Source organism: Arvicanthis niloticus, chromosome 3 (assembly GCF_011762505.2).
Source record: "Arvicanthis niloticus isolate mArvNil1 chromosome 3, mArvNil1.pat.X, whole genome shotgun sequence".
NCBI lineage: Eukaryota > Metazoa > Chordata > Mammalia > Rodentia > Muridae > Arvicanthis > Arvicanthis niloticus.
The window spans coordinates 111,000,651-111,028,314 of NC_047660.1; the positions used below are offsets into that span (position 1 = coordinate 111,000,651).

At 45.8% G+C, this 27,664-nt stretch overlaps 1 protein-coding gene and 1 long non-coding RNA gene across 4 annotated transcripts in view; both read right to left on the minus strand.

Moving 5' to 3' along the window:
- Positions 1–16,272, minus strand: part of Smarcal1 (SNF2 related chromatin remodeling annealing helicase 1) — a 49,738-nt gene extending 33,466 nt beyond the window's left edge. Inside the window, exons 1-8 of one of the 3 annotated variants that reach the window (XM_034497902.2) lie at positions 15,910–16,272; positions 14,071–14,103; positions 13,003–13,655; positions 12,286–12,336; positions 8,026–8,238; positions 7,423–7,473; positions 2,856–3,042; positions 1,137–1,287 (exon numbers count right to left, since the gene is read on the minus strand). In XM_034497902.2, coding sequence (XP_034353793.1) covers positions 1,137–1,287; positions 2,856–3,042; positions 7,423–7,473; positions 8,026–8,238; positions 12,286–12,336; positions 13,003–13,597 — 1,248 coding nt within the window. In that variant the 5' untranslated portion in view covers positions 13,598–13,655; positions 14,071–14,103; positions 15,910–16,272. Of the gene's footprint in view, positions 1–1,136; positions 1,288–2,855; positions 3,043–7,422; positions 7,474–8,025; positions 8,239–12,285; positions 12,337–13,002; positions 13,656–14,070; positions 14,104–15,706; positions 15,845–15,909 lie in introns of those variants that run through there. The other 2 variants (XM_034497903.2, XM_034497904.2) reach the window with 2 other exon arrangements.
- A 3,730-nt stretch (positions 16,273–20,002) lies between these two features.
- LOC143441799 (uncharacterized) overlaps positions 20,003–27,664 on the minus strand; it is a 33,969-nt gene continuing 26,307 nt past the window's right edge. Inside the window, exon 2 of the long non-coding RNA XR_013109488.1 lies at positions 20,003–22,227. This is a non-coding gene — a long non-coding RNA (uncharacterized LOC143441799). The remainder of the gene's footprint in view (positions 22,228–27,664) is intronic.

A 27,664-nucleotide genomic window follows, 5' to 3' on the forward strand; every position in this document is an offset into this window, starting at 1 on the left:
TCCACATCCTCCTGCATCTGGCCCACTCTGGATACCTTTACCTGCCTCTAGCCCACCTTTTACTTTACTGACAGGACTCTCTCCCATGAGCAGACACTTCCCGTGACTGTGGTTTCCCCTCTATGATCTCTAAATGTTCTAGTTGAGGAAGAATGTAGTTCTTTCAAGCAAACTGTGTTTACTGAGCACGATGAAAACATTTATGTCAATGTTTTCTTAAAAGCCACCCGCTGTCCCCCACAGTGGATCATTAGATAAACCAGGTATCCAGGAGCCCTAGCAAGGCCACTAGGTGTCTCCACACGGAAGGCCCAGCACTTAGGTGTCTCCCACCACAACCCCATTGCTTGACTTGCTATGTCCTGACATCACTTCTCTGGTTATAAGCAGCAACTTGACTCCTTCTGGACTTTCTGAGTGAAATCTGGCCCCTACAGATACATAATGACACTTTCTATACAGTGGCAGGATCCAGACCTCGCCAGCAGCAGGCTGACGTGCAACCTCCGCACTGTGACTCTGGTACCTTAGGAAGATCTCAATCTGTGGAGAACCTAGCACCACACCAGCAGCATAAAGCCATAAGCTTTGGAAATGAGCTAGCTGGGCCTTCCTTCACTGGATTTGCTTAAAGGGATTTAATTCTTTAATGGTCACATCAGGCCTCCATCTATTAGGTGGTCCAAACATACCACGCTCACCACCCTAGGGCAAACAAAACACTGAGTACAAGTCAGGAAGCTGCCTCCTTAGGAGGCAAAGCTCTTGACCTTGAAACTTCCATTTATTTATCTGAAAAGTGGGTCATTGAGTATTGTGTCACAGAATTTGGAGAGACAATGGAAATAAAGACATTGTAGAAATCTGGTACAGGGTAGATAGAAGGTCTTATTTACAACAGCACAGTGGTACAGTATCTGCCGAGGGACTGGCAAGAGGTCCCTAAGCTAGCAACTGCTTTTCTCCCTGTGGGGATAACATGATTTCCTGTCCTCAGGGACCAGCTTATTTTTCTGCTGGTTTTTGACCCACATCTAAACTTTTAAAGATCCCAGGGTTTGCCTCAACATTATTATTTTGATGCTCTAACTCTAAAGAAGCCCTTTCCCAATGATTCTGGTGCAAAGAGAACTAACCTGCTCCCAGGTGAAGCGCACAGAGGAAGGCACGACCACCAGCAGTGGCCATTCCTTTCGGTAAAAAGCTGCTATGCAGATGGCTTGGATGGTCTTCCCTAGGCCCATGTCATCGGCAAGCAGCAGGCGGCCTCTTTTTGATATGGCAAAGCTGCAGGCAGACAGATAGGGTAAGGTGGATACCACATTGCATGGTCCATCCTGTCCATCTTAGTTAACCTGTCACCCCTTAGAGCTGAGGGCCCCCTCTATGCTGACTGTACCACTTCCCAGAATGGGTCCTGCTCACAGCAAGGCTTTTTCCAGAAAGGATAGGGCAGGAGTCCTTTAGGGAACAGAGTTAGAGGAGGAGGGAGCTGGACAGGGACAATGCAGAATGAAGTCCACTGGTGGAGGATGGAGAGGACAACAGACACAAGAGTGAAACTGCAGTGAGAAAACTAGGCCTGACCCGAGCACAGAAGCAGAAGGGAGCATGGAGCCCATGATGTAACATGCACATCCAAGGTTTTCATCTCCACTGAGAAACGTGCCCAGGACGGACAGAATAGTCTGTGGAGTTAGAAGCACGGCATCCAAAGACCACGCTACATGCTAAGGAGCAGGATGAAGCCAGCAGTGACTGAAACTACTGGCAAAAAAGGACAGATGGGGAGAGAATGAGAAACTGGCTTTATTTTAGCAAAGTCTGGCAGCCTACGCGAACCTGAAGCACTTAAGTGCACTGGGCCTTGCTAATAGTCTGTAGATAAAGGTGAAGTCTACTGCTTTGGAGCCAGACAGGCCTGGATTGGAATCTCATCTCTCATTCAGGAGCTGTGCCTCCTGACACACCTCCAAGTGAGACTGTGAGGTTGGAGTAAATGTTACCTGCCCCAGAGAACAGGAGAAGCAGGAGACAAAGCACTTGTATCTTCTAAACTTTATGACCATCATCTCACCAAAGGGAGGGAAGTAACAAGAGCAGAAGCAGTGGAGAAGAGCTGAGAAACTACAAAGACTGTGCACCAGACATCTGGGCCCCTGCTCCAAACCCCAGTCCTCTCTAATTTGTGAAAAGCTGTTGCTGGCTCAGAAACCTAGTGATGAGCTGGAGAACAGTTCTTTTTCTGTCCTTAGACAGCAAAAAAGGAAGAGAGCAATCTTCTAACCAGCTTATGGGTTCTATAAGGACTTCAGCTGCCCTTGGCCTTTCTGGTAATGGTTTCCCAAGATGCACCAAGTGAGTAGCTCTCTGGGGACCAGAGGCCAGCACACCAAGGCCCAGCAGCACATGGGCCACTGGGTATCCTTGTCCTCTCAGCAGCCACAAGAAGCAGCTCCCCTCTCTACAGCACAGAAACAGCACTTAGTCTGTGCTGCCAAACCATGGGACACCAGCCACAAGCCCCTGAACAGAGCACCTGAGATGAGCTGAGGTGTAAGCTAAGAAAAAAGCAGAGAGTTTATTGGGAAACCCTGGATCTTCTATTCCTGCACTGAGAAACCTCTTCCCTTCAGCTGATGTGAACTGGGTTTCTGTATCCATGCAATCTGAAGTCCTGGCTAACTCATGGACTTTGACATCAATGGTAACAATGGGCTCTGGTGACAACACATCTGGCTGCTAATGCCTAGATGTTTCAGACATGCATGCAAGGTATTCACAGACGCGTTCAAACTCCACCTGTGCTAAAGGATGTCAAGTGAGAGAGAACAAGAGGAAGACCAGGAATCTACCTAACTCCCTCTCTCTGAAAGGGCATGAGGTTAGACACAAGCTTGGCGTCCACTCCAGAAAGGTCAGCTTCTGGCACATCTTCTTTCAGCTTGAGAGACGTTTTCTCCAGCTGAGATGCAAATGCCAGGGTCACTGTCTTGGGTAGAGGGTCCAGTTGTACTTGCTTGAGTTCACGTGACCTTGCAACTGGAAAGAAAAAACAGGGATGTATAAGCAAGAACGCTCAAGTCCAAAAGACCTGGGAAAGGAGAAAGGAAAAGGAGACGACATTCTGCTATATGCCATCGTATTAAAGGGGTTAAATGCAGAACATTCTGCTGACTGAGTACTGCAACAGACAACAGCCAGTGTTCCCTCTTTCTAGTCCTTAATTCCTACAGATAGGAGGGTACTCAGTAACAGAAAAGTGGTTTGGCAGACTACACAAGACTGGAAAAGAGCTGTTCCATGCTAAAAAAAATTTTTCAACCGAATTTTGTTCATTATAGCTCAATTCAAATATCCATGTCTATTAAAATAGCATACAATTAAAAATCAGCTCAGAAAGACCCCCAAAAAGCAAGTCTTCAAAACAATGATTCTAGTCTTAGTTTCATTCTGATGGCTTCAATGTTTGGGGGAAGAGAGAACTCTTAAGTCACCTCCTTCTGTCGACAGGCAGAAGAAACACTGCTCTTCACAGAGAAGCCCCTAGGTACTCCCAGTTAAGACTGGTAGACAGTAGTCTACCAACAAGCAAGGTCAGAAAGCAGAGTCCACACACAGGTCACAGACCAAGAAAAACACATACTTCCAGTCGTGTTTCATATGAAAGTAACCATCTCCCAATGAGAAGGTGTTTTACTGCCATTTCTAGTGAAGCAGGTAAAGTGTCACGGAAAACAGGTGTATGCATGCGTGCGTGCACAAGCAAAGAGAAGGCTCAGTGAGTAACACGAGTGTGTGATCCCAGAGCTCCTCCAGGGAGGCGGGAGGCAAACACAGGAGACTCTCCAGGAGCTCCCGGACCTTCATGTATGCACAGAAAAACACAAGGAGACCCCGTATTAAAGACAGAAAATGGGGACTCCTGAAGTTTGCCCCTGACCTGCACACACACACCATGGCACCTGCAAGCCTGTACACATATACAAATAAAATAAAAGAAAGAAAATACAAAGTATCCATTACTCCGAAGGTGACTGCTCATGACCTAGTCTATACAGCAGGAGTCAGTCAGTAAGCAAAAGCCTGTGGCTTGCTCAGCTTGCTTTCTGTTCCAGTGTTTTAGTATATATATATAATTTTTTAATAACATACCCATGTCATTGATTATGGATTGTCCACTGCTACTCTTCTACAATGGCAGTGTAGAGTAGCTCAGATTAGGGCTACATAGTCCCAAGGCCTAAAGTATTATCTAGCCCAGTATAATTGGTTTTTTACTGGTAAAATTATGGTTCTCTTTAACATTGAGGCAGTCACGATCAGCTATTCCTTAATACTCAAGGGTATTCCAAAAGTTCTGGAATAACACTCCCAGTTGACTGCCAGGGTGCACACTGAGGTGCCCATAGGTGGTTGTGCCAACTGCTGCTATCCTCTGCTGCTTGGTAGTTTCAGTTTATTTAAATTCATTTTTGCCCTTCTCTACATGTGAGTATCAGGTGCTAGCGAGATGGATCGGCAGGCAGAGGTGCTTGCCACCAAGCCTGGAACCCTGTATCCAATCCCTGGAACCCACATGGCAGAAAAGTCTGACTCACAACCAGTTTGTCCTCTGATCACATGTATGCCGTGTGCTATGGTACACGTCTATGTTCATGCCTGCTCCACCAAAACACAATACATATAATATAAATATATATACACTCATGTACACACATGTACACACACACACACACCAGTTGTTTCTGCAAAGTTTCCATGAACAAAATTAACAGGAAATAGATAAGGCTGATGGCTTTAATATAAAGTAGGCTGTTCCATACTGATGGAGAAATCCACTTTCTATCTTAAATGAAATCTGAATTGCTAATTTCTACAAGCTCCAGGAGACTAAGCACTCAGTGTACTTGGCAGAAGCCATTCTCCTCACAATTGTAGCAATCTTCAGAACCAGCACGCCTGGAGGAAGAAGCCGGGATCAGCTGGAGTGCGGCCTCTGTAAGCACCACACTCTCTCAACTACTTGGAGGGAAGAACCCAAAGCCACTGTCTCCTGCAGCTCTGTCTCCAAAGGCTTGTGCTGCCAGCTCAGCTCACTGGGTGCTTCTGAGCACCCCACCCTTCCTCCTCGGTGCTGTCTAGTGTCCATTCCTTGGCACTGGCAGATGACAGGCATGTGCTGTCTGGCTTCATGAGTCATACAGAAGTCATTTCTACAAAAAGCTCTCTGCCAGAATGCGCTAGCCCCACAGCTGAGAGATGCCAGTGTTTTCAAACAGCAGCTGACAAGACAGAATCACGGAGAACCCTTCTGGACTGTGACAGCCAGGGAAAACAAAAGGCCTCATGCCAATTTCACTGTGGGCAGAAGGCCTCCAGTCATGTGGGAAGAGAAATCCTGAGAGGCACTCTCCTAGAGGAGATGACTCTCATCACGTCTTTGACGACATGTTCAAGCCTCACTGCCACTTCTTAGGTAGCTATAGATGCATATGCTCAACTGGTTTGAGGTCAATAACCTGACTTCAGACATGAGGAAGGGGATCTCCAGGTCAAAAAAAGGGAGCAGATTCCCTAGGTCTGCGGCACTAATGAAGTCTGAACCACGGTGGGAACCAGGCTCTCTTCAGCAGGGCCTTCTCTGGCCTCTCAGTGCTTAGAGCTGGTTTCAGAATTTCTTAATGGGTCAGGTTCCAGATGCAACAGGGGTTTAAATCTTATTCTGTCACCACTGACTTCACTGTGGCCCCCAAATGTCCCCAGGAAAGAAAACAAAGGTTTCCTTACTGAGACAATGTAATCAGGAAAAGTCTATAAAAATTCTAAATCTAGAATTGCTGACTCGGGACCCAGGGAATGACTAACGTCTCCTACAGATTCTATAAGTATGCCTATTGTGTGCATCTCTCTGCATGAAGAACTCACTGCACTCACTAGACATTTTAAGGTCTATAGTCTCCAAAAGAAACCAGGAATTACCATGAAAGGCTGGGCCTGGACTCCTGGTTTCCCAGCATTGTGTACACCTGCTAATAATGCTATGTATCCTGCATTCTCGGTCCACAACAGGCAGAACTTCTTATTGCTCATGCATTTGTCTTTCCTGGTCAAGAAAGGCAGCACTACAGTGAGAAGAAAGAACTGAGTCTCATCTCACATCAAAAATTCAAGTTAGGCCAAACAGTTCCCTTTGAATCACAAGCTCCAAACAGTAGCCAGAGAACTTCTGATCTACACTGGCCAGTCTTCCTTTCAGTGAGGCAGATAGAGATTTAAATAGGGTCTTAGGTAGCCCAAACTGACCTCAAACTTGCTAGATAGCCAAGAATGACCTTGAACTTCTGGTTCTCCTGCCTCCATCTCCTGAGTATTAGGATAACAGGCACATACCACCTTGCCCCTGGATCAAACACAGGCGTTAGGCATGCCAGACAAATAAACACCCTATCATCTCTAGCCCAAAGACAACAGACTCCTCTTAATAAAAGGACAAGTGTGACACAAATAGTTAGTTATCTACCCAATATCTGATACTGCACAGTAAGTCAGAAGACACAGGATGAAAAGCAACGCAGCTCTGCCTTAAAGCCCTAGCCTGACAGCCAAGTACCTTCTGGCTCTTCACTCCCAAGGCTGGCCGACTCACTGCTGTGACTGGCACCAACACTCAGCTCCTCCCACTATCTGGGCTGACCAGCAAGTCTACAGGGCACCAGGTAGGGGGAACACAACTATAAAAAATGACCACTGCTTTAAATTAGAGGAGAGCAGTGTTCCAAAACAAGCTGAGCTATGACCACAACCACCTTTCTTACGGGCACTTAGAATTTTAGTCCATCTAAGAAGAGTACAAGGACCAAAAATGATAAGCAAACCAGGTGTCTCCCTTTTTTGGTCATGGTAGCTGGGCACACATCCATGGCCTTGGTCAGACTCTAAGTCCTGTTAAAATTCTTCACCTATCATGTTTTGCCTTCTGCATTTGAAGGATGCAGCCCATGATGCAACCTCCAATCAGAACACTCTCCTACCTTCTAGGTCTCCCAGTGCTGGCCATAAACTGAGAGGCTATCTAAAGGAACTTCCATTGCAGTTGTGTGATCCTGACACTCCTCTGATTTCCCAAGTCTATATCCTTCTCTTTAACTGTCTATGATGACAGGAAGGCTTTCTGGCCCTGGGAATTTCAACAGCACCACCCTGCCCTTATGGATGAAGAGCCCTCTATCTGAATGGCTTTCACAAAGCTGCTGGGGCCAGCAGGCTTGGACAGGTTTATTGAGCTGCTCTGCCCTCAAGCATGAAAGTACCAATATTACCGCAGCAGACAGGAGAAACCTCTCTTCAAAGTCATTTTAAAGCTAAAGCTACTACTCAAGGTCACAGCATGGTAGGAAAGCAGAAGGACGGGCTTCTCACTTAGTTTATTGTGCTCTTCCAAGAGAAAGTTCCACCTCCTGGCCTTGGCATCTGCAATGAGAAGAGATAAGCACATGCTCACTCATTTGCGTTCCAACTTCATGAACCTCTAGCAAGCTCTCATGATGGATGTGGTGGTCTTGAGGTTGGTACCACAGCCATCACCAGGAAACTTATTAGAAACACATGATCCCCCTGACCTCCACCATCTCAAAGCTACAGCGTTAACAACCAGCCTCCTTTGCAAGCCCTAGTTTGACATCACTGTCTTGGGATACAGAAAGGTATTTCTTTGTAGGGCATCTTCTGTCTTACTGCTCTTCTAAGGCTAAAATAGAAACAAAACCTCTCTAAAGCCCAAGCAGCAATGCACCTGCATATGTCAAGACAGCGCTGACCAGGTGATTAAGAACACTGTAAGATGTTCTCTCTGGGAGGCTTAGAGATAAAGGAGCTGCCACTACTTGTTCACGCTCTGTGACAACTGAGGTGTCAGTGTCCTGCAGATACAGCTATATCGCTATCAGGAAAGTCAGTCTGAACATTCAAAGACGGAGACAAATAATGCTGACATCACAGATCGCACAGAGATCAGTCACTTGCCGTAATTCCTGGACTCCATTTGTTTAAACAGGGAAATCACCACTTCCGAATAGCTGATATCAACCTCGAAGCGGGATCGGGAGATGAGCATGCATTTCCCTGTGACAAAGGTAAGGGATGGAGCTGAGGGAAGACTGGTCTGTGTCCGGACACTGCTATCAGCCTCTTCCAATGGCTGCAGGGAGACCGTGGAGAGTCGCTCGACTGCCTTCACTGTGAAGAGGAGGAAAGGATGGACATGATAAGGTGCATGACACTGGACGACTTTCACCTGAGCCAGGACATTCAGAAAGGCCAAACAGAAAGCAGGGCAGAGAACTCAAGACTATGAGGTAGATCAGGAAGGCTTACGAGCACCCTTCAATTGAGGCTTTGAGCGTTTTCATATTTATCAAGTGTCCTGGGCACAGCAACATGGACCTGGACGCAGAAGGCCAGAGGGCTTAATTAAGCCCAGGAGTTGGAAGCTAGCCTGGACAACATAACAAGACCCTTGATGGGGAATGGGAGGAGAGGGAAGAAGAGAAAGACATGGAGAGAGAGAGGGAGACAGAGACATACAGAGAGAGACAGAGAGCATGTGAGTAATTTTTCTGTTCCTTAAGTTTTTTAAATTAGAAAAAACAGATATTAGAAATTAACAGGACGGTGTAGCTTGTGATGAAGGTTAAATGTCACAGTGATCTCTGTTCTGCTTGAGAATCTACTCAAGTCAACACACCACAGAGCATCCATGCGACCCTACGCATAGCTACTCTACCAACTGCTTAGACACAAGACAAGAAACAGAACCAACAGGCTATCATTATCACCTATCACTGAAATGCTTCATGGACGTGACAACACACAACTGAAAACAATGACTAGTATTTGAAAGGAGAAACTACCAAGACAAGACTGTACAGAGAACTTACACAGGAAGACAACAAAACAAAAGCATGGAGATGCAGCCAATATGAAGCAGGAGAAAAAGTGACTAGAAAACAGAAATATTCAACTTTACAAATAACCAAAGGAATGAAAGCCATTTTTTACATATTAATGTTGCAAGATTTTAAAAAAGAAAACAAAACAATAAAATCTAGACAGACATTCACACTACTAGCTGAGAATAAGACCTTTTGGGAAAACTGGATAGACCAGCATGAGTTTTAAGAGGTGAGCATCATGATGCTACTCCCCAGAACTAAAAATATACACATAAGCCTGTGCATTGAGGGGCTTTCTTATGGATGCAAAACCAGGAAATGGGAAGCAAATTAAACAGCAGGAAAATGACTTAGGCAACTCTGCTATATTCAATTATTGTTTTTTTCTGTAAGAAATTTTGGAAAAGGCAGTATAAAATTTACTATGTTCAATAATATAAAATATTGGAGGCTCACAATGATCCATTATGATAATGACACCCATACACTCATCACACAGAACTGCTAGCTTTCACTAAAATAGGAATGTTTATGAGAAAGGCAGGGTGCAAATTATATACAAATGTAACACTGTTTTACTTAGTGACAGAGAAAAGAAGGGGACAAAGTGCCTGCAGTGGCTGAGTCCAGAGACTGTGGACCTAATTTCCCTTCTTTGGGCATTAATACACTCTGTGTATTGTGTGCTAAGTACAGGGTAGGGTTAAAAAAGAAAAGTCCAGGTTAGGGATGTAGCTCCATACTGAAGTGCTGACCAAGCTCACCTGAGGTCCTCGATTCAGTCCCAGCACTGTCGGAAAAGAAAAGGAGGGGGAAATGCAGAATCCAGACACATTTAAGGCCAGAACTGTCGGGGACACCAGTGATATGTGAGGATGCTATCAAGGTCCAAAGGATGCGAGCTGGTGATCAAGTAGCTGCCCAGTACTTAAATAAAAACAAAAACAAGAATGGCAAGCAGTGGTGGCATGGTATCGTGGTGGCGATGCCTTTAATCCTAGCATTCCACTCCAGACACAATGGAGCCAGATCTCCAGACCAGCCTGGTCTACAGAGTGAGTTCCAAGACACCCACACAGAGAAACCTTGTCTCAAAAAAATAGAACACAACAAAAAACCCCAAAAAGTATAACCTAAGATAAAAAGTATAAAAAGGCACAAAAATGATAAACCTGCATGAAACTTAAAAGCAGAAAGGCAATTTATAAATCCGAAGTTGCTGCAGGAGAATTCAGGGTATATAGAGGGTCCATCCTCCAGCCAACCTCATTTTAAAAGCCACATGGAAACTTCTGTGCCTAACACAAGTAGGTGCAGCAGTACAAAAAAAGTAACCATGCCAAAAAACCCTACATAAACTCAAAAAAGTCATCCAAGCCACAAAGCACCACGGTCAAAAAGAAGATCAAAAGACAGCACAGACAACAAAGGCACCCAGTGGAAATCAATACCAGGTGTCAGGTGTCAAACCTGGAATCTTAACCTGGCACTTGAAGCCTCTTCTAATACCCAATGACTGCACTAAAGAAAAGCACACCACCACAGGTGTCATGGGCTGGATTAAGGCCCCCTCAAAGTCCTATGTGGAAGTTATAAGTTCCAGTACCTCAGAATAAGACCCAAAGACAGAGCTTTTCAAGTTAAATAAGATCACTTGGGTAGACCTTAACAATCCACGATGACTGGTGGAGGGAGGGACGGGTAGAGGGACAGGGAGGTGGGGATAGAGATAGTATGGGGGGGAGGATAGAGGGAGGGAGGAAAAGGGAGGGAAAGAGAGGGAAAAAGAAAGACAGAGAGAGACACAGACAGACAGACAGAGACATGTAGGCCACTGACCCGACTTGGCTGGCCAAAACAGCGCAGCAGCCGATCCGACTGGCCAAGATGGCACCGCCGGCCTAGGCCTCTGGTATCAGCTACCAGTGCACTGTGCATGCGCAACTCATGCCAAACCCCTCGGGGTATGCTAATGAGGTACCTCAATCCTGACCAATCACCCCCTCCCGGGCGGGGTATGCTAATATGGTATGAGGCACTGCAATCTGACCAATCGCACACCTTCACTCACTCCCCGCCCACCCCCACCCCCACCCCCCAGGGCTGAGGGTATATAAGCAGCTCGCCCTGGACATTCGAGGTCTCTCCCTGAAAACTAAAAGAGTGCTTCTACAATAAAGGCTGTTGAGAAGGAGCTGGTTGTTCCCATCTTCCTTGCTGGTCGAGTAGGTGCGACAGAGACAGACTGAGAGAGAAGCATATACAGACAAGATGAAACTTGAATGCTTGGAGGCTATGAAGATATGAACCAGAAGTTCTCAATCTACAGGTCATGACCCCCAAACAATCCTTTCACGAGGGTCACCTAAGACCATCAGAAATCACAGATATTTATGATTCCTAACAGTAGCAGAATTACAGCTATGGAGTAGCAAGGAAAATAACTCTATGGTTAGGGGTCACCACACGAGGAGCTGTTAAAGGGTCACAGCGTCAGGAAGGTTGAGAACCCTGACATGGACAAAGGATGACCACCAGCAAGTCAAGGACAAAGGCCATAGGGGAAAACAAGTCTGCACACACCTTGGCCTCAGATTTCTTTCCTTCAGAACTATGCAAATATGTTTCTGTTGCTTAAGGTCCAGTTTGTGTCACAGCAACCTACAAATGTGCAGGTCACCACCTAATCACACGTTTACAAAGACGAGACCAAGAACAAGTAAAGTGTGCAAAAACTGGCCCATCAGCCCCCCAGAAAATGTCCTGGTGAACCCAAAGAATTCTATGTCATGTGTCAGATCCTCTGAGAAGTGATCCGAGCATGTACCTCAGTGTATGAAATGGACAGAGGGAGCAGAGCTGGTGTAGACACAGCTGCTGGGAACAAGCTGGGAGAAAGGGAAACAAGATCACAGCACCAGGACAAGGGGACAGAAACACTGACACAGGACAGACTCAGACGATGGGGTACACCAGAGCTGATGAGGACTGGATGGACAGACCTGCCTAAGCAATGTGGCTCCCTGAACTTGGAGATTCACTAGCCAGGGTCAGATGTTAAACAGCCGTCTCCCTAGGAAGCAAGGCCTGACACAGCTACCTGTCCCTGCTGATTCTGCCAGAGCCCAGGGGAAACAAGGACTCTGGTTTCAATTGCAGTTGAATAACTAATTAGCTGTGTGTCTCTGTACTAGTTACTCATTTGAGGCTTCATTTCCCCATTCGTAAAGCAGTCTTTGTAAGATAAGAGAGACCACCAGTGCATTGTAGAACCACTAGGTGCCAGCTCTTGCTAACTTTTCCCTGCAGGTGAAAGAAAGTGTCCACTTACTCAAGGCTCTGTAGTCGCTCATGCTGAAGTCCCACGTCTTCGTAAAAGAATCTGAAATAAACAGAAGCCTGATCACTTTTTGTCTTCATTAGTCTGACACTCTCTAAGAACTTATCTCCTGGACAACCAGACAGAGGCCAAATTCAAAGCACTGACTGGCAGGCTCTCACAGGCTTAAAAAAAAATCTCTACAGGAGACAAATAACCAACATGGGTAATTCTTTTGTTTCACATAGTGGCAGTGCAGGCCCACAGAAGTCATTTAACTAAGTGGGCTGAGGCAGCTAGAACTGGAACCCAAATCCTCTGAATTGCATGTAGTCCAGCAAAGGTGCGAGCATCTGAGCTAGCCACACCCAGCACTCCCTTCAGATCAACTAACCCAAGCTCGTCGTTGTTACTGAGCCGGCTCAGCACTTTAAAACTGAAAGAAAAAAAAAAGTCTTTGGATTTCAAACTACTGTTTAGGCTCTAATGCTATACAATACATATGAAGCACCTGGCAGAGGAACTGGCTGGCTCCTCAATCAACACTGCAAAGTTCTCTCTATGGCCGTTTACTAGCTAAGTTTAACAGCTGCTTGAGACAATGTCTATTACAAAGGGAGAAGCCAAGCTAAAATAGAAAAATGTAATGTGCCAATGTGCCCTCTTAATATTTATGAGGGACTGTTAGAAGAGAGTCCAAAACTAGAAAAAAAGCAAAAGCCTCTTTACCATAGCGTCTGCTGGGCAGAGACTTAAACACAGCAATGAGGTCTTGGTTGTAGCCGATCTTCACCCGGAAGCGATCCCCAGTCCTTACGCACGTTCCCCGTAGACAGCTTGCTTTTTGGGGTGAGTTCTGTAGTGCCTTTGGGGGTCTCCCTTCCATCCTAGGTGTTTTTCCCCCTAAGGCATAAAAGGTGTCTGAAATGCTCTGCCCAGACGTGGAAGGCCTCACTGCTGTGGCCTCTAACTCGGGACCTGTGGGAAATGGTCCAGAGGAGGAAGCTGCTGTGTCCTGGGTTGCCTGGGGATGACCATCACTGGATTTATAACCCAAAAGCTGTTGGTTAGAGACTTCTAGAGGACTAGGAAATGAATTATTGAGATTCTGTTGCTTGAAAATGGCAGCATGGCCCGCTGGCTTTGAAGGCTCCGTTAGGAGATTCAGGAGAGAGCCCTGCTTGGACTGGGATGGGCCAGCAGCAGAGGAGCCTGAAGCTGTGCTCTGTGGCTGTTCCGCTGACTTCTCAGCTCGACGGGCCAAAGCCTTTTGCCGATTCTCTTCAATCTTTTTCCTCTGCTCCTCTGTAAGTGGCAAGGACATTTTTAACAGGATAGATTCATGCAGGGACGTCACCCTTTAATTGGGAAGTTGGTAAAAGCTGGGAAAGGTAAAAAGACAGAAATAAAACTTAGTCCACCATGTTGCTACTTTGACTAATAAGGTTTTGTTCCAGGTAACAAGTTAGAAAAAGGTAAAGGAAGAATTGAAATTTGTTTTATAATTAAAATGAAAGTGCATATGCGCGCGCGCGCGCGTGCACGCACGCACACAGACAGTAAGTAGCTTATTCTAAAATAATGACCGAGATGAAAAAACAGACAGTAAACCCGAAACTGACTGTGCTTCACTGGGGTACTCTCCCCCTTCCCATTCCATAGCCAAAGTGAGTTAGCCGATCCCAAGAAAGTTTTACAGTGAAACCTAACTTCATTAGAAGAGACAAAGACTACATTTTAAACTAGAAAGGTTAGTGGATCAGACAGAAATAGACCGACCAGCTACTAGCTACATACCATGCTATGGCGCTACAATAGCCTGTTCCCAACCTGGAAGAAGGAGAAAAAGCATTAGCCTCATAGAGACTGCACATCAAATTCTCTGCTTTCCGTCTTCACTGCATTTCTGTTGACTCTGCAGGTGGCCAAATGCAAGTCAGAACAGCTGGGCCTAGAGCCTGACTTTCAACATGCAAGAGCAAAACAGCTCTTGGAAAAACAAGGGGACAAAGAGGAGAATGGGGGACAAGGGTCACTGTACCAAATTCGGACAGAAGATATAAAGGGTTAAGTTCAACTGTCATCTCAACTAACACACATCACCACTACTCAGAGGCCAGCAGAGTTCTGAAGTTTTCTTGCCACACATTTGGAAAACACAGATATTCATTACAGAGTAAGTTCATCCTATACCTTTTATTTTGTACTGTGATTTCATTTACCCTAGACATTTTCCTATAGGCTGAACCAGTTCTACAATGTTCTAGAAGCAGGGGCCTGAACACCAAATCCTCTGGCTGGGTCTGACTTAACCCTTATCCAAATAGCATTGCCTTAAAATGTTACAGGATATTTGAACCCACGTTTCTAGTTAGGGTTTGGCTCAGCCCTTAGCACACACCTTTAATCCCTCTGGCTGGAATACAGACAGGCCCTTAGTACTCACCTTTAATTTCAAACAATGTTAGTTTGTAGAAGGAAGCACCCATGTTTGAAAGTGATGTCTAATTGAATGGCAGAAAAAGCGACAAATCAGAGAAAGATTTGATAGAACAGGATATGCCCAACTCTCACAAGGAGAGGAAAGGAAAGCTACTCAAGGGAGAGACAGACAGTACAGGAGGAAGAGGGTACAGTCCAGGAATACAGTAGAGTTTGTGGAGAGCAGCACAGTGGAGTTGAGAGGGAGAAGGAGGGAGTTTTACCGGAAGAGTTTTACAAACACAGATTGATGAGAAAACAAGCTAAACACAGGTAAAGATAGAATGAGCAAGAGAATGAGAAGGAGCTGGAAGATTAGAACAGATTGCTAGAGTGCGTTTGAGACCAAACAGAGCAATTCAGAGGCAGAGAGAAAAGCCAGATTGAGTAAGTCAGCTGGGAGAGGAGTCTGAGCCAGAACAGCTGAGTTGAACCAGCCAGCCAGAGTTCATAAAGAAGAGAGGGTGAGCTTACTCAGCAGCAAGCCTCAAGGGGCTGAAAACATTCAAGGCCCGGATAAGAATATAAAGAAACTAGAAGCTTCCGGGACTAGGCCTAGGTTAGCAGACAGAGGCAGTAAGTCTCAAAGACAACAATTACAACAGGAGAATAAAAGTTACTTTTACATTATAAAATTGCTTGTAACACAGAAAATACTCCAGTGGCACTGCCAGTCCTCAAAGGAAGCTCTGGACTTCAGAGGGTTTAAATTTTATTCCCTGCTAAGACTCCCTTTAGACAAAGCACCCCAAAACATCTCTTCTCACAGATGTTACACTCAAGCCAGCCAGCCAGCAGCAATTAAAACTCTCAGCCTTGTACTCAAGCAGAATTATCTACCTAGCTGCCACGGCCTGGTATGCTGACTGACCGCCTAGTCGGAGAGGTGAGACCACGGAATGAGAGGGCCAACTAATAAACCACAAACTAATAAATCACAAATGAACCCCACCGCATAGCCGTCCTCTTTGCAGGGACCAGGGCTTCACTTCCTTTCCCAGGCACATCCTGGGCGCTTGCAAAAAGAGGACGCCCCTCCCCACTTTGCCTCTAGTATTTCCACTTGGATCCTTCCATTCTCGCTGTTCCCTTCTCCCGCCGTATTTGGTCTCGTCCATCTCCAACGCTGCTGCCTCCTTTGCACCACTTTCTTACCTAGGGAGGCCTATGGTAAGGTGAGTCAATTTCGCAGAACAGCCCTAGCCCAGGAGCGTCTTCCAGAGCCTTGCCTAAGCAGTTTTCGCTTCTGGACTGTTAGAGGAATTAAAACTCAAGCGCTGCAATTTCACCCATCTTGGATCGGGCCTCTGGCATTGAATGGCTCGGCCACCGTCGAACTACATTTCCCAACAGCCAATACGGCCGCAGATCCCGGGCATAAATTGTGGATAATAATACATTTGGTGTAGGGCCTTCTGGGGTTTGTAGTTTAAGTCCGAAAGCCTGCCCATTGGAGGTTGGTGAATTTGAGAGGCATCACGTTGTAGGCGTGTCAAGGTGTGGTGCACCCTGGGAGTTGTAGCCAACCGTTAGTCAGCCGTAAAGGCGGCCTGTGATGCTGAGCATTTAGTGTCAGCGGTGTCTCCAGACATGTCAGACAGCCAGATTGATTTGATACTTAATAAAGATTTTCCTGGCACAGCCATTTCTAATAGTGTTGTCCTTCTAAGTTCCAGCCGCTGCTGAGTATCTACTTTCCTAGACCAAAGAGGAACTGGAATTGTTAGAGCCTCCAATCAGTCAGCGTGCTGATCATTCATATGAACTTAAATTAATCCGTACTACAACCTATGAAGCATAGACAGGAACTCATGTATCCCAGACTTGTACAGAATTCGCTCTGTAGCAGAGAATGACTTTAATGCCTCCACGTCCTACAGACTTGCACCATCATAAGATTGTTATTATATCTTTTTCTCTCTCTCTTTTTAAATACAGGATCTTACCATGTATCATTGCCCTAAAATTGACAGAGATCCTTCTCTGGAGTGCACCACACACCCAGCTCTATTATCCTCATTTTATAGATGAGAAAACTGAACCAGAATTAGTCCACAATTTTCTCAAGGCTGTATGCAGCTACTTTGTTATTCTGATTCCAAAGCCCTCGCATCTATCAGATACTGTCATGGTTAGTTGACTCCATTTCTGAGCGCCAGTATTCTTTCCATCCTGCAATGGTTGGATACAATATTCTCCTGTCATCAGCGTACATGTGAAGGTTGTTACGATTCTGTTTTCAAACAGAGCTCATTACAAAAAGGTAAACAGATCTCTGAATACAGAGTGAGTTGGGAAAATGACCAGACATTTGAGGAAAAGTGATGTATTTTTTTTTTTAAATAAGAAGAGATGAGGTGGCTTCAGTAAGATACCCACCAGCACAGGAGCTGTCAAAATAGCAGCCCACAGAAGGTGGAGGAGGAATGTTGCTAGTGTTGGCTCTTCATGGCAACTCAAGGAGCAGGGAAGGCTTTCCCTTTGTAAACTTGGTATACTTTGTAAACGTTATAAACCCTCAAGGCACACAAGTGACCAGGCCCCGCCCTGCAGAAGTCACTAGTGATTGTACCAATGTGGCTGGAGAGTGTTCAGGCCCCGCCCTGCAAAAAAAAAAAAATCGCACCAATCCCTGAGTCCCAGGCCACTCTGGAAATCCCACCCCCCCAACCCCCCAAGAAACACTCTAGAAACCCTACATTCTGCCCAGTTCTTTGCTGCTTCCCATTGGAGCAGAGGCAGAGGCAGCCGCACTCCTGAGTTTCTACCTCCCAACAAATCTCTTGTGTGAAGTTTGTTGTGTGGTGTGACTTTGTGGTATTCCCAGCTGCCAGGATACCTTTCCCCTGAGAGCTGGAACATTTTTGCCAGAGCAGAGCATTTTGGCTGGGGAAAGCATTCCTTCTGGAGCAGAGCTGTAACCCTTGGGCTGGGGAAACTTTCCAGGAAGCTAGAGAACCTCTGTAGGAGAAGCCTTTTTCTTCCGAGCTGCAACACTTACAGCTAAATCTTATATCTTTGGTTTCCCCGACTACTCAGCATCCATTTCCTGCTTCACAGTGTGAATAGCTACTAATTAGCTAACACCTGTCTTGCTCTTCCTGTCCCCTGCAAAGACAGTTAATTTGTTAAGACCTAGTGCTCTGCCCTTCACTGTGCCTGTCACTAATTCACAAGACAGGCACTTCACTCTTCAGGCCCAGCTGATTCACCCACAGAACAATATACTGACTGTCCTTTGATATAAATCAGAGGACAAATGGGCCGTGCGTTCTAATCTCAGAACCCTGGGTTCCTATCAATTCATGTATCTTGCTCCTAGAAATTCCAGTGTAGAAAGTCTGGAATTGGACTAAACAATGTGGTCTCTTTCTAGCTCTAACAAGCTAAACCTGAAGTTAGTGTTTAGTCTAAAACTCGTTTTCAAAAAGCAAACCAATCAGATTTCAATCAATACTCCTAGCATTGGCTTTGTCAACAACATAACATATTGCCTTGTCATAGGCAAGCTTATTTTTAGGGGGAAGGGGAAGTGTTTAAACACTTATTTGGGAAGTCTGTCTTGCCAGACTGGCCTGAAACTCCACAACTTCTTACCTCAGCCTCCAGAGTTTTGGGATTACAGGCATGCACAGACACACCCACTTTTTAAACAGTTTATCTACTTTAAGAAGTTCTTAAGTGAAAACCCATTCATTAAAATGGCTATAAGGGCTGGGCAGTTGTGGGTACATCTTTAATCCCAGTATTGGGGAGGCAGAGGCAGAAACAGGCCAGGCAGATCTCTGTGAGTTTGAAACCAGCCTGCACAGAAACTGTGTCTTAATTAAAAACACACACACACACACACACACACACACACATTTCAAAGTTAGCTCCATGTCATGCATTTGAATGAAAGTAGCCCATTTCTCTGTTAACATTATTTTAGGACTGAGTTACATATCAAATAAATGGCCATTGGTAAATAGTTGACTCATAGATAAATGTATATCTTGAATTTTAGAGCTAGAAGGTGCTAGAGCCTACCATACCTAACTCTCTCTCTCCTTCCTTTTCCCCTCTCTCCTTCCCTTTCCCTTTCTCCTTCCCTCCCCTATTTATTTATTTTAAGTGTGTGTGTGTGTGTGTGTGTGTGTGTGTGTGTGCCTGCCCACTTGCCTGTCTGTCTGTCTGTCTTAGGGTTTCTATTGCTGTGAAAAGACACCAGGGCCATGGCAACTCTTAGAAAGAAAAACGTTTGATTGGGGCTGGCTTACAGTTTCAGAACTGTAGTCCATTATCGTCATGGTGGGAAGCATGGCAGCATTCAGGCAGACATGGTGCTAGAGAGGTAGCTGAGAGTTCTGAATCTTCATCAACAGGCAGCAGACAGTGATTGTGACACACAGACTTGAGCATCTGAGAACTCAAAGCCCACTTCCTAGTGGAATACCTCCAGCAAAGCCACACCTAGTTCAACAAGGCCACTTGTCTTAATAGGGCTACTCCCTGTGGGCCGAAGGGGGCCATTTTTATCCAAACCACCATAGTGTGTGTGTGTGTGTGTGTGTGTGTGTGTGTAGGGGTATGTGAGTTCTGGGAACTGAACTTGGGTCCCCTGCCACAGCAGTATGCACACTAACCCACCATGCTATCTCTCCAGTCCAAGAGTTTAATCACGGGGGATGTCCAGAAAGTGCAGGTGTTGGGGCAATTGTGCAGCCCAGTGTCATCTTTAAAGGTAGATCATTCCTTAGCTCGTGCCATACAACTTTTAGAATGGCCTTGAATTTGCTATTGTATTTTTGAAATGTCCCCCACAGGTTGATGTTCCAAGTGCTCACTGATGTTGATACTTTGAGAAGCCAGGAAACTTTTAGGAGGTGGGGCCTGGCTAGCAGAAGCAGGTCACTAGGGCAGGCATTTGAAGTTTACAGGAGGCTCCTTGTGTGTGGTTCCTTGTCATGCTCTTTTGCATCCTGGTCTGCTGTGATGTAAGCATCCTCTACTACGAGTTTTGAGTTCTGGCCATCATGAACAAAGTTGCTGTGCCACACTCTTCCCTCCCACCCCCTGAAGCTGTAATCCAAAATAAACCTTCCCTCCCTGAAGCTGTCTCTACTGGGTATGATGTCCCCATGACTCAAAAGTAGGGCGACTGTTGTGTTTTATAAAACATCAATATGTGTGTGTGGGGGGGGGGTGAGGCAGATCCAGCCAAGGTGTCCCCCTGAACAATCAAGCCATGGGAAGCCATGGGACAGGCTTAATATAAAAGCAAGTTTATTGTGAGAAGGGAAGGGGGGCATAGAAAGAGAGGGAGAGGGAGAGAATGAGGGGGAGAAGAGGCTGACAAGAACAGGTGGGAGAGAGGAGAGAGAGGAAGGGAGGGGAAGGGGGAGAGACAGAGACAGAGAGAGAGAGAGAGAGAGAGAGAGAGAGGAGAGGAGAGGAGAGGAGAGGAGAGGAGAGGAGAGGAGAGGAGAGGAGAGGAGAGGAGAAGAGAAGAGAAGAGAAGAGAAGAGAAGAGAAGAGAAGAGAAGAGAAGAGAAGAGAAGAGAAAGATGGATAAGTCCTTTTTGTAAGGGAGCCAGGCTCCTACCTGGCTGTTGCTAGGTAACTGTTGGGCGGAGCCTTGAGAAAAACTAACAGCCACAGTTTGGGAGAGTGCAGGCTAGCAATTGAACCTAGGGCCTCATACACGCTGGATAAATACACTACCACTGAGCTTCCCCACTCGTGTGCTCTCGACTCTTGATTCTGCTTCCCTTATGAATTACACTTAGCGTTCCAGTTCTTTCTTTTGGAGCCAAGATTTATTAATTACTTCCTTCACCGCTGTGACAAGATGCCTAACAAGAGCGACTTAAGGAAAGCAGGGTTTGCTGTGTCTCGCAGGCAGTCGAGGTGCGGTCCCTCACGGTGGGAAAGCGTGGTTGCAGGGGCTTGAGGCAGCAGCGGGTCACATGGCACCCGCAGTCAGGAAACAGCGGTGAACGCTGATAATGCTCAGGCCACTTCCTTCTTACTCAGTCTGGGATCAGTGCATAGAACGGTGCTGCCCACATTTAGGGTGAGTCTTCCCACCTCATTTAACCGAATATAGAAACTCCCCCACAGACTTGCCCTGTGATTTGTTTCCATGGTGATTCTGAATCCCATCAAGTTGTCAGTCAAGATTAACCGTTTACAGAAGGAGAGGGGCATAAATTAGCCAAACTCAGCCTGGTGTTTATATCCAGAGATCAATGGCTCCTACCTCTCAGGTCAACCTTCTTCCCTCCCTTCTGTCCAGTGCCCCTTCATTCCTTCCTCTCTTCCCTCCTCTGACTACTTAACTGTATGCTTACTAGGAGAGACAGGTACAACAGGCATTAACCACAAAGGGATCCGAAAGGCACGATGAATTTGTCATTCTGAAGCTTAACCCAAGACCTTTAGGGTTTTCCATCCTCTTCCGTTGTCCCTAGAGGACACATGCTGTGTCTAAGTCACATTATTTCCACTCTGTAACTATTAATTCCCCGCCTTGTGTACTCCAGGGACCTGAAAACATAGTAGAGGTGTTCCTGATATATTTCCAGAGAATCTCTGTAATTTTCATTTCTTGACCCAGAAAGTGAGATCAGGAGGGACCTTCGAAGGATATTCGTCTCCTCCCTTAAACAGAAGCCCGGAGAGGTCAGCTGGACCTGATTAACCAGGCCAGAGACAGGTGCCTTAGCAGGGCTCTTTCTAGGGCTTAATTAGATGTACAAATGGTCACTGCATGTCTTCCCTTGCCTAATGGCCTGTGTCTGGACACCTAAACCAGATTAAAGTCCCCCTGGGGAGCTTCCTGCTGGTGATGTAAACGCCGGGTTTTCCTCTCCGTCCTTCTCCAATGCCCTAGAACAGGGCTTGACAGTCTTTGGGGAGGATTTTTTGACAGCCGCCTCAAGGGCACACCACCACTCAGGTTAATTACACGGAGAGCGAGAGAGCTCTGTGGTGAGATCCCTGAGATTCGGGAGCAGATGCGCGGTTTTGGGTCTTTAAAGGAGGCAGCTCCTTCCCAGTGTGCTGCGGGCTGAGAAGGCATTTGCATATCCAAAGCACAGAGGAGCACTGTGAAGGTTTATAAGGCAAGAAATTCACCTTCCTTAGCGGTTGTTCCGTTCTGATGGACTTAATTACTGACTCTGGCAGTTCTGCTCCTGTTTGCCTCCCCAAAACCCCTCCCCCAAACTCTAAAAAGTTAGGACCTGCTTCCTTCAAGCTCCGTACAGCACTCATTCCAGGGGCTGCTGTGAGGCCCCGCTTAGTGTCTTCACCTCTCTGTTTGGCTTCCTAGCTGGAATTACTTCACCGTCCTCTCTCTCTCAAATCTGGCAATTTTTCTTCTGGGACGACGTTGCACATCTTTTGCCGAAAGCATCTTCCTTGACACCCTGCTCCAAATTTCTTCTTGTAAAATGTCCCTTCTTCTGTTCCTCCAATATTGCCACTCTCCTTTAAAAAAAAAAGTTCTTTCATTCACATCTTCCTTCAGTTGAGGAAAACTGACGGGCTACACAATGGGTGAAGATGTCCGCACTGCAGCTTCAGGTCAGAGCCGGCGGACACTTCATAAAAATCAAGGTCTAGTGAAGAAGCCAGGGCAGAGAGAAAGGGGAGGGGACTAAAGGCCTCAAATGATGAAGGATCTTAACCAAGTCAGAGAAAGAGGGCAGAGGAGACCAGTTCAAGAGTGTCTGGGAAAAGGAGGCATGAACCTCAAAGGAGCGTGGGAAACCACTAGGCCCCAGAAGCAGTCACGTTGCTGCCTTACTTTTCCTGGGGAGATGTGAACAAACCTGTATTCACTTAAAACAGGGCAAAGACCAAAAGAGTGAAGCTGACTTACAGGAATTCCCCGGGTCCCTAAGCATCTGTGCATCTGCGTTAACCGAATGCCTCACTCCACAATGGCTGACTGACGTCCCCAAAGCTGAATAGATGGAGTCCTCCCTTCACCTAGTCCCTGTTCTAGTCCCTCTAGGCAGCAAGTGCAGCTGGGACAGGGTTAAAGTCAGCCGGGATCGGGGTGCAGGAAGGAGTGGCTGAAATCTCCTGTACAAGTCTAATGACCCTCCCGGCCTGTCAGGGAACATCTACAGACCAGAGCCTGTGTGGGTCTCCTATGGGTAATCACGGCTGCTCTGGTAAAGATGGTAAGTGCCTTGCTATTCTCAGTATGCACAGTACAGGGCCATTGCAGAGGGACCCAGGCGGGTCTGAGAGACTGTAAGGAAGCTGGCATGGGTGGGGGTGGTATGAGAGGGGAGCAGCAACGTGGGGGTGGGGGGAGTTTAGAGAAAAAGAGGATAGGTAATTGGGGCTCTGCAGGTCATAACAAAAGTCTGGATTTTTGTCCTGAGAACAGGGGAAGCCACCCAAAAGATTCCTACTGGAATACAGGGCTATATGAGTGTATGGAAGATGCTTTCTCTGCAGAGTGAAGAAGGTCCTTCAGGCAGGCAAGGGTCCACAAGAAGACTTAGAGGGAAGTTAACAAAGAAGTCTGGGGAAGAGTTGATAGGGATGGGGTGATGTACTTAAAGTTTTCTTTTCCTCATAGCATGATACCACAGACTGATAGATAGCCAAGTTTTCAAGGGAGAGGTTTATTTGGGCTTGTGGTTCTGGCGTGCGTTCTAGGGGCTGCATCTAGTGATGGCTTCTGATTGCTGAAGTCCTGAGGTGACTGAGAACAGAGCTCTGTAGGCTGTGCTTAGCGGGCAGAATTCTTCCCTGGAGACAGGAAAGGGACCAAGAGAAACTCAAACCAAATAGCTTTCTCAGTAGACCTGCCCTCTGGGCACCCCGTTAGTCCATTAATCTCATGCCTGGGTGAATCCACTCAGGAGGGGAAGCCCTATTCACCTCTTACCAGTCCTGCACCTCTTGACATCTCATGACGGGCGCTGAATGGGAGACTCAAGCACCACTGTTCCACTCCAGAAAGTCTGACCATGTGCCTGGATCCTGCAGTGGTGGGCCCCTGCTGCAGAAGACTGTCCTCCAAGTACGTAGCTCTCCCAGGGATGGTGATAGACTCAACTGACTTTGGAAGTTAAGGCGGTATGCTGAACTTTCTTACAGATTGTTCTTCTTCCTAACACTTGGTAGGTCTTTACAGAATGTAAATCAGAACAAAAAAAAATGATGACTTTCTTGTGGCTATTCAGGGAAAATGAAGACACTACGAAGGAAAGTAACTTGTTAGCGTAGAGAGAATACTGGGGTCTACAGTAGATCACAGATATCCCAGTTCTTGCTGCTGACCTCGTATGCTGCTCTGTAGATGCTACAACAGGGGTGAGCCGCCAGCATTTGATAGGATTTTTATCTATTATTTTCAAAAGAAATTTCTTAGTTTGTATGTGATGTGAGTTGAAAATGTAACATTAGAAGTCATTGGCCAATTACAATGTCCCCGAGGACCACAAGGGGGCAGATAACAGGCCATAAGTGCTCACCTGGGTCCTTCCCTTCCCCATCTCCAGAGCTTTTCTCTGAGTACCTCTTTTCTAAGTTCTTTGTTTCATTTTACATTTTTATATTTACATTTATTAACTTCTTTACCTCTCTGTTCATCTGCCTCCACATCTGACCTGCCCATAGCATAGACCGGTGTTTCTCAACCTTCCTAATGCTGCGACCGTATAATACAGTTTCTCATATTGTGGTGACTCCCGACTATAAAAGTATTGCCATTGCTACTTCATAACTGAATTTCACTACTCTTCTGAACGGTAATGTAAATATTTTTGGAGATGGAGGCTTGTCAAAAGGGGTGGTGACTCACAGACAGAGAAGCTAAAGCTTATTTTAAATTATCTGCTCCTTCCTGGCTTTGAGCTCAACTCCTTTTGCTGCTATTTGAGATGAGCCATCACTGTGTATACCTGGCAGGTCTGGAACTCACTAAGTAAACCAGGCACGTCTTGAACTCATAGAAATCTGCCTGCCGCTGCCTGCTGAGATTAAAGATTTAGGCTACCCTGCTGGCTTTGAGCTCATCTATTTCAGCTTAATAGATATAAACAAGAGATCAGTATAAGGAATTTCAAGAGCAAAGGAAGATTTAGGAGGCCAGGACCTGCACCCTGTAACCACTCTGACCTCATCTAAGCACCACCCAAAATGGAGGATTCCATGGATCTTGGGGAAGAGGTGACTCCTCCTTTCTAATCCAGCATTTCATATTTCTCTATGTCAGAAGGTTCTGTTTAGTGTTCACCCCAGATTCTGGGCAAGCTCAGATTTCTTTTTTCTTTCTTTCTTTTTTTTTGTCCAACAAAAAAATTCTTGAGGGAAGCTACTAGGGGCAGCTACAAGCTGCAGGCTCAGACGTCAGGATGGTAATGGTGTAACTCGGCTTCCTGCAGCAAACAGAACTGTTCACATCTGCACTTGATGGAGCCACTCAGGCTAATTCGGGAAGGAATGGTTCCATTCATCATGAATGTAAATTATCCTAATAGAGCAGTTAAGAGCAGAAATGCTTTCTAGGTAGCTTACAGGAAGGGACCTCCCACTCCTGGATGCAGTAATAGGAAACCACTGGCTCTCAGCTCCATTTGGGAAAGTGTTAGCACCCATCTGATCACTTCCTTGGTCCTTAGCACTGGCTTCCAGGAAATCAGCCCCCTCTTAGCCATCAGTTCGATAGTATTTGAGTTTTCATTTTATTTTACTTCTGTAGGCTTCAGGAAAAATGGTAGGCTTATTCTTTTTTAACCCTATGTGCATAACAACGATACATCTTTCAGAAAATACCCAAGGCCTTTAGATTTCTGGCACCAGTCTCTATTTTGGGATTACGGAAGTAAACACCCACATGCCACTAGCCTCCTCCCACTTACATAGGCCATTCCACACTTTTCTCAGTGCCCTCACCAACTGGCTCTCCACACTCCTCATTTGTATATAGGTAAAAGTATTGTCTCAAAAAAATTCACAAAGAATGATGGACAAATTGCTCTAGGAATTTAGTGGGAGCTCTGATCATGGGTACACAGTTTAAGTTGATGAAATAGTATCTTAGTTAGACCTCGAAAGATAAGAAGGGATTTGACGTCCAAAATCAATAGGGAGAATGGTGGCTATACAAGAATATTCAATCTGATAAAAGCACCAATGTAGAGGAAAACTTGCTTAATTGAATGAAATAATATATAAAACATTATTATTATTATGGTTATTATATAGCACTAAGGATAAACCCAGAGCTGCATACCAAGCAAGCACTCTACCCTGAGCTTCACCTTTCATTTGAGAGCTTACTGTTTATCTGAAATTGATTGACTGGCAGGATGTTTTCCTATATGACACGAACTTTGGGATCCTGTGAACAAGGCTGGACAAGTCTCTTGACAAAATGCAAGGGAGTCAGATGTCTCTGTGTAATGAAAGAGAGACCTCCATATTAACACAACCAGTTCCTCATGAGCCACCCCAAACTGCACCTCCAGCTAGCACTTCATCAGTAGTGTGTCCTAGTTATACCTGAGGCTTTATGAATATGTCTCAGTATGATTGCTTCTGCAAAGTAGATTTTAGTCACAGGGACTGATAAATTGCAGCTGCTTGGAAGAAATATGGAGCTTATCAAATAGTGTCATTTGATTATAACTATAGATATTGATAACACAATGTTTGGAGCGATGGTTCTCTAACCCCAAATCCCACTAACACCCCATATATTGGGTGTTATATCACACAATCAAAATGGTTCAAAGGCTACCTGAAAACTCCCAAAGGTCAGATGGGCCATTATAGGAATTGAATGCAAAGCCATAATAAAACTGATACCTGGATCTCTGGAATTAAAAAGGCCTGTGGCTAAGTGAGCTTCCAGACAAAGTTCGGCTCCAGAAAAGAGTCAGTTTCCCAAGGATCCAATTTATCAGGGTGGCCATCATCTTAGTGTCTGACACCTACCTCTTTATCCAACTTCCCCCCCCAACCCCCAAGTCTAGATTTCCCTGGGCCTCTGGACCTCACCCACCCAGTGTGTGCTGTTTGTGTGATCAGCAAGTCATTTAGGGAAAAGCCTTTTAATTAAGAGGAGAGCAACAAATTATTAAATCAGAGCCATTTATTACCCTGCCATCTGGCCAGAGCTCTTTCTGGCCCCCTTCATTCCTAAACCTTCACAGGCATAAAAAAAAAAAAAAAAAAAACAATCACAGAGCAGAAACAGGATGCCTGCCTGGACTTGGAAAGAATCACATAGCCTTTGCTGGGAGCAAAGTGGGGATTCTAGGAAGACCTCTTAGTGTCTAACCTTCTCATAGATCGTTTTGACACCTGTAAAATGGAGATGCTTGTGTCTAGCTGGAAGCTCTGTGGTGCCTCCTGGAGGTACTTAGGAAACAATTGAAACTGGAGGCTGCAGGCGAGAAGCTTTGTTATGGATGATGGTGGCAGCAGAGTGAGGACCCTAGACATCTCTTCCCTGTAAGACCCAGCTGGGCCTCATTTTCCTGTGACCCACGGGGACATTCCTCATTCTCCCTCTCTGACTGTTAGGGTCACTCTGGAAACTTATGGTCACCTTTTGGCCCACTCCACAAAAACACGGATACCAGGATATTAAGGGAAGTGCAGCTAGAATTTTGGGTATGATTAAGCAAAGAGATAAGAGGAATATAAAATAGAAAAAGGCTAAGAGACCCAGCTTTGGGATGCATTTAAATATGTAGCAACCCAGGGAGGGTTTCACTGCATGACAGTCAGATACAATGTCCTAAAAGCAAAATCACCATGAAGAAGCCACAAATAAAGGCCCCTATAAGCTTATTGAGACTCAATTACCACGAACAGCATAGCTGTCAGGGGTGTGATTTTTCCAGAATGGTGAACACAGCTCTGGTAAAGAACCAAATGAAATAATGCGCTA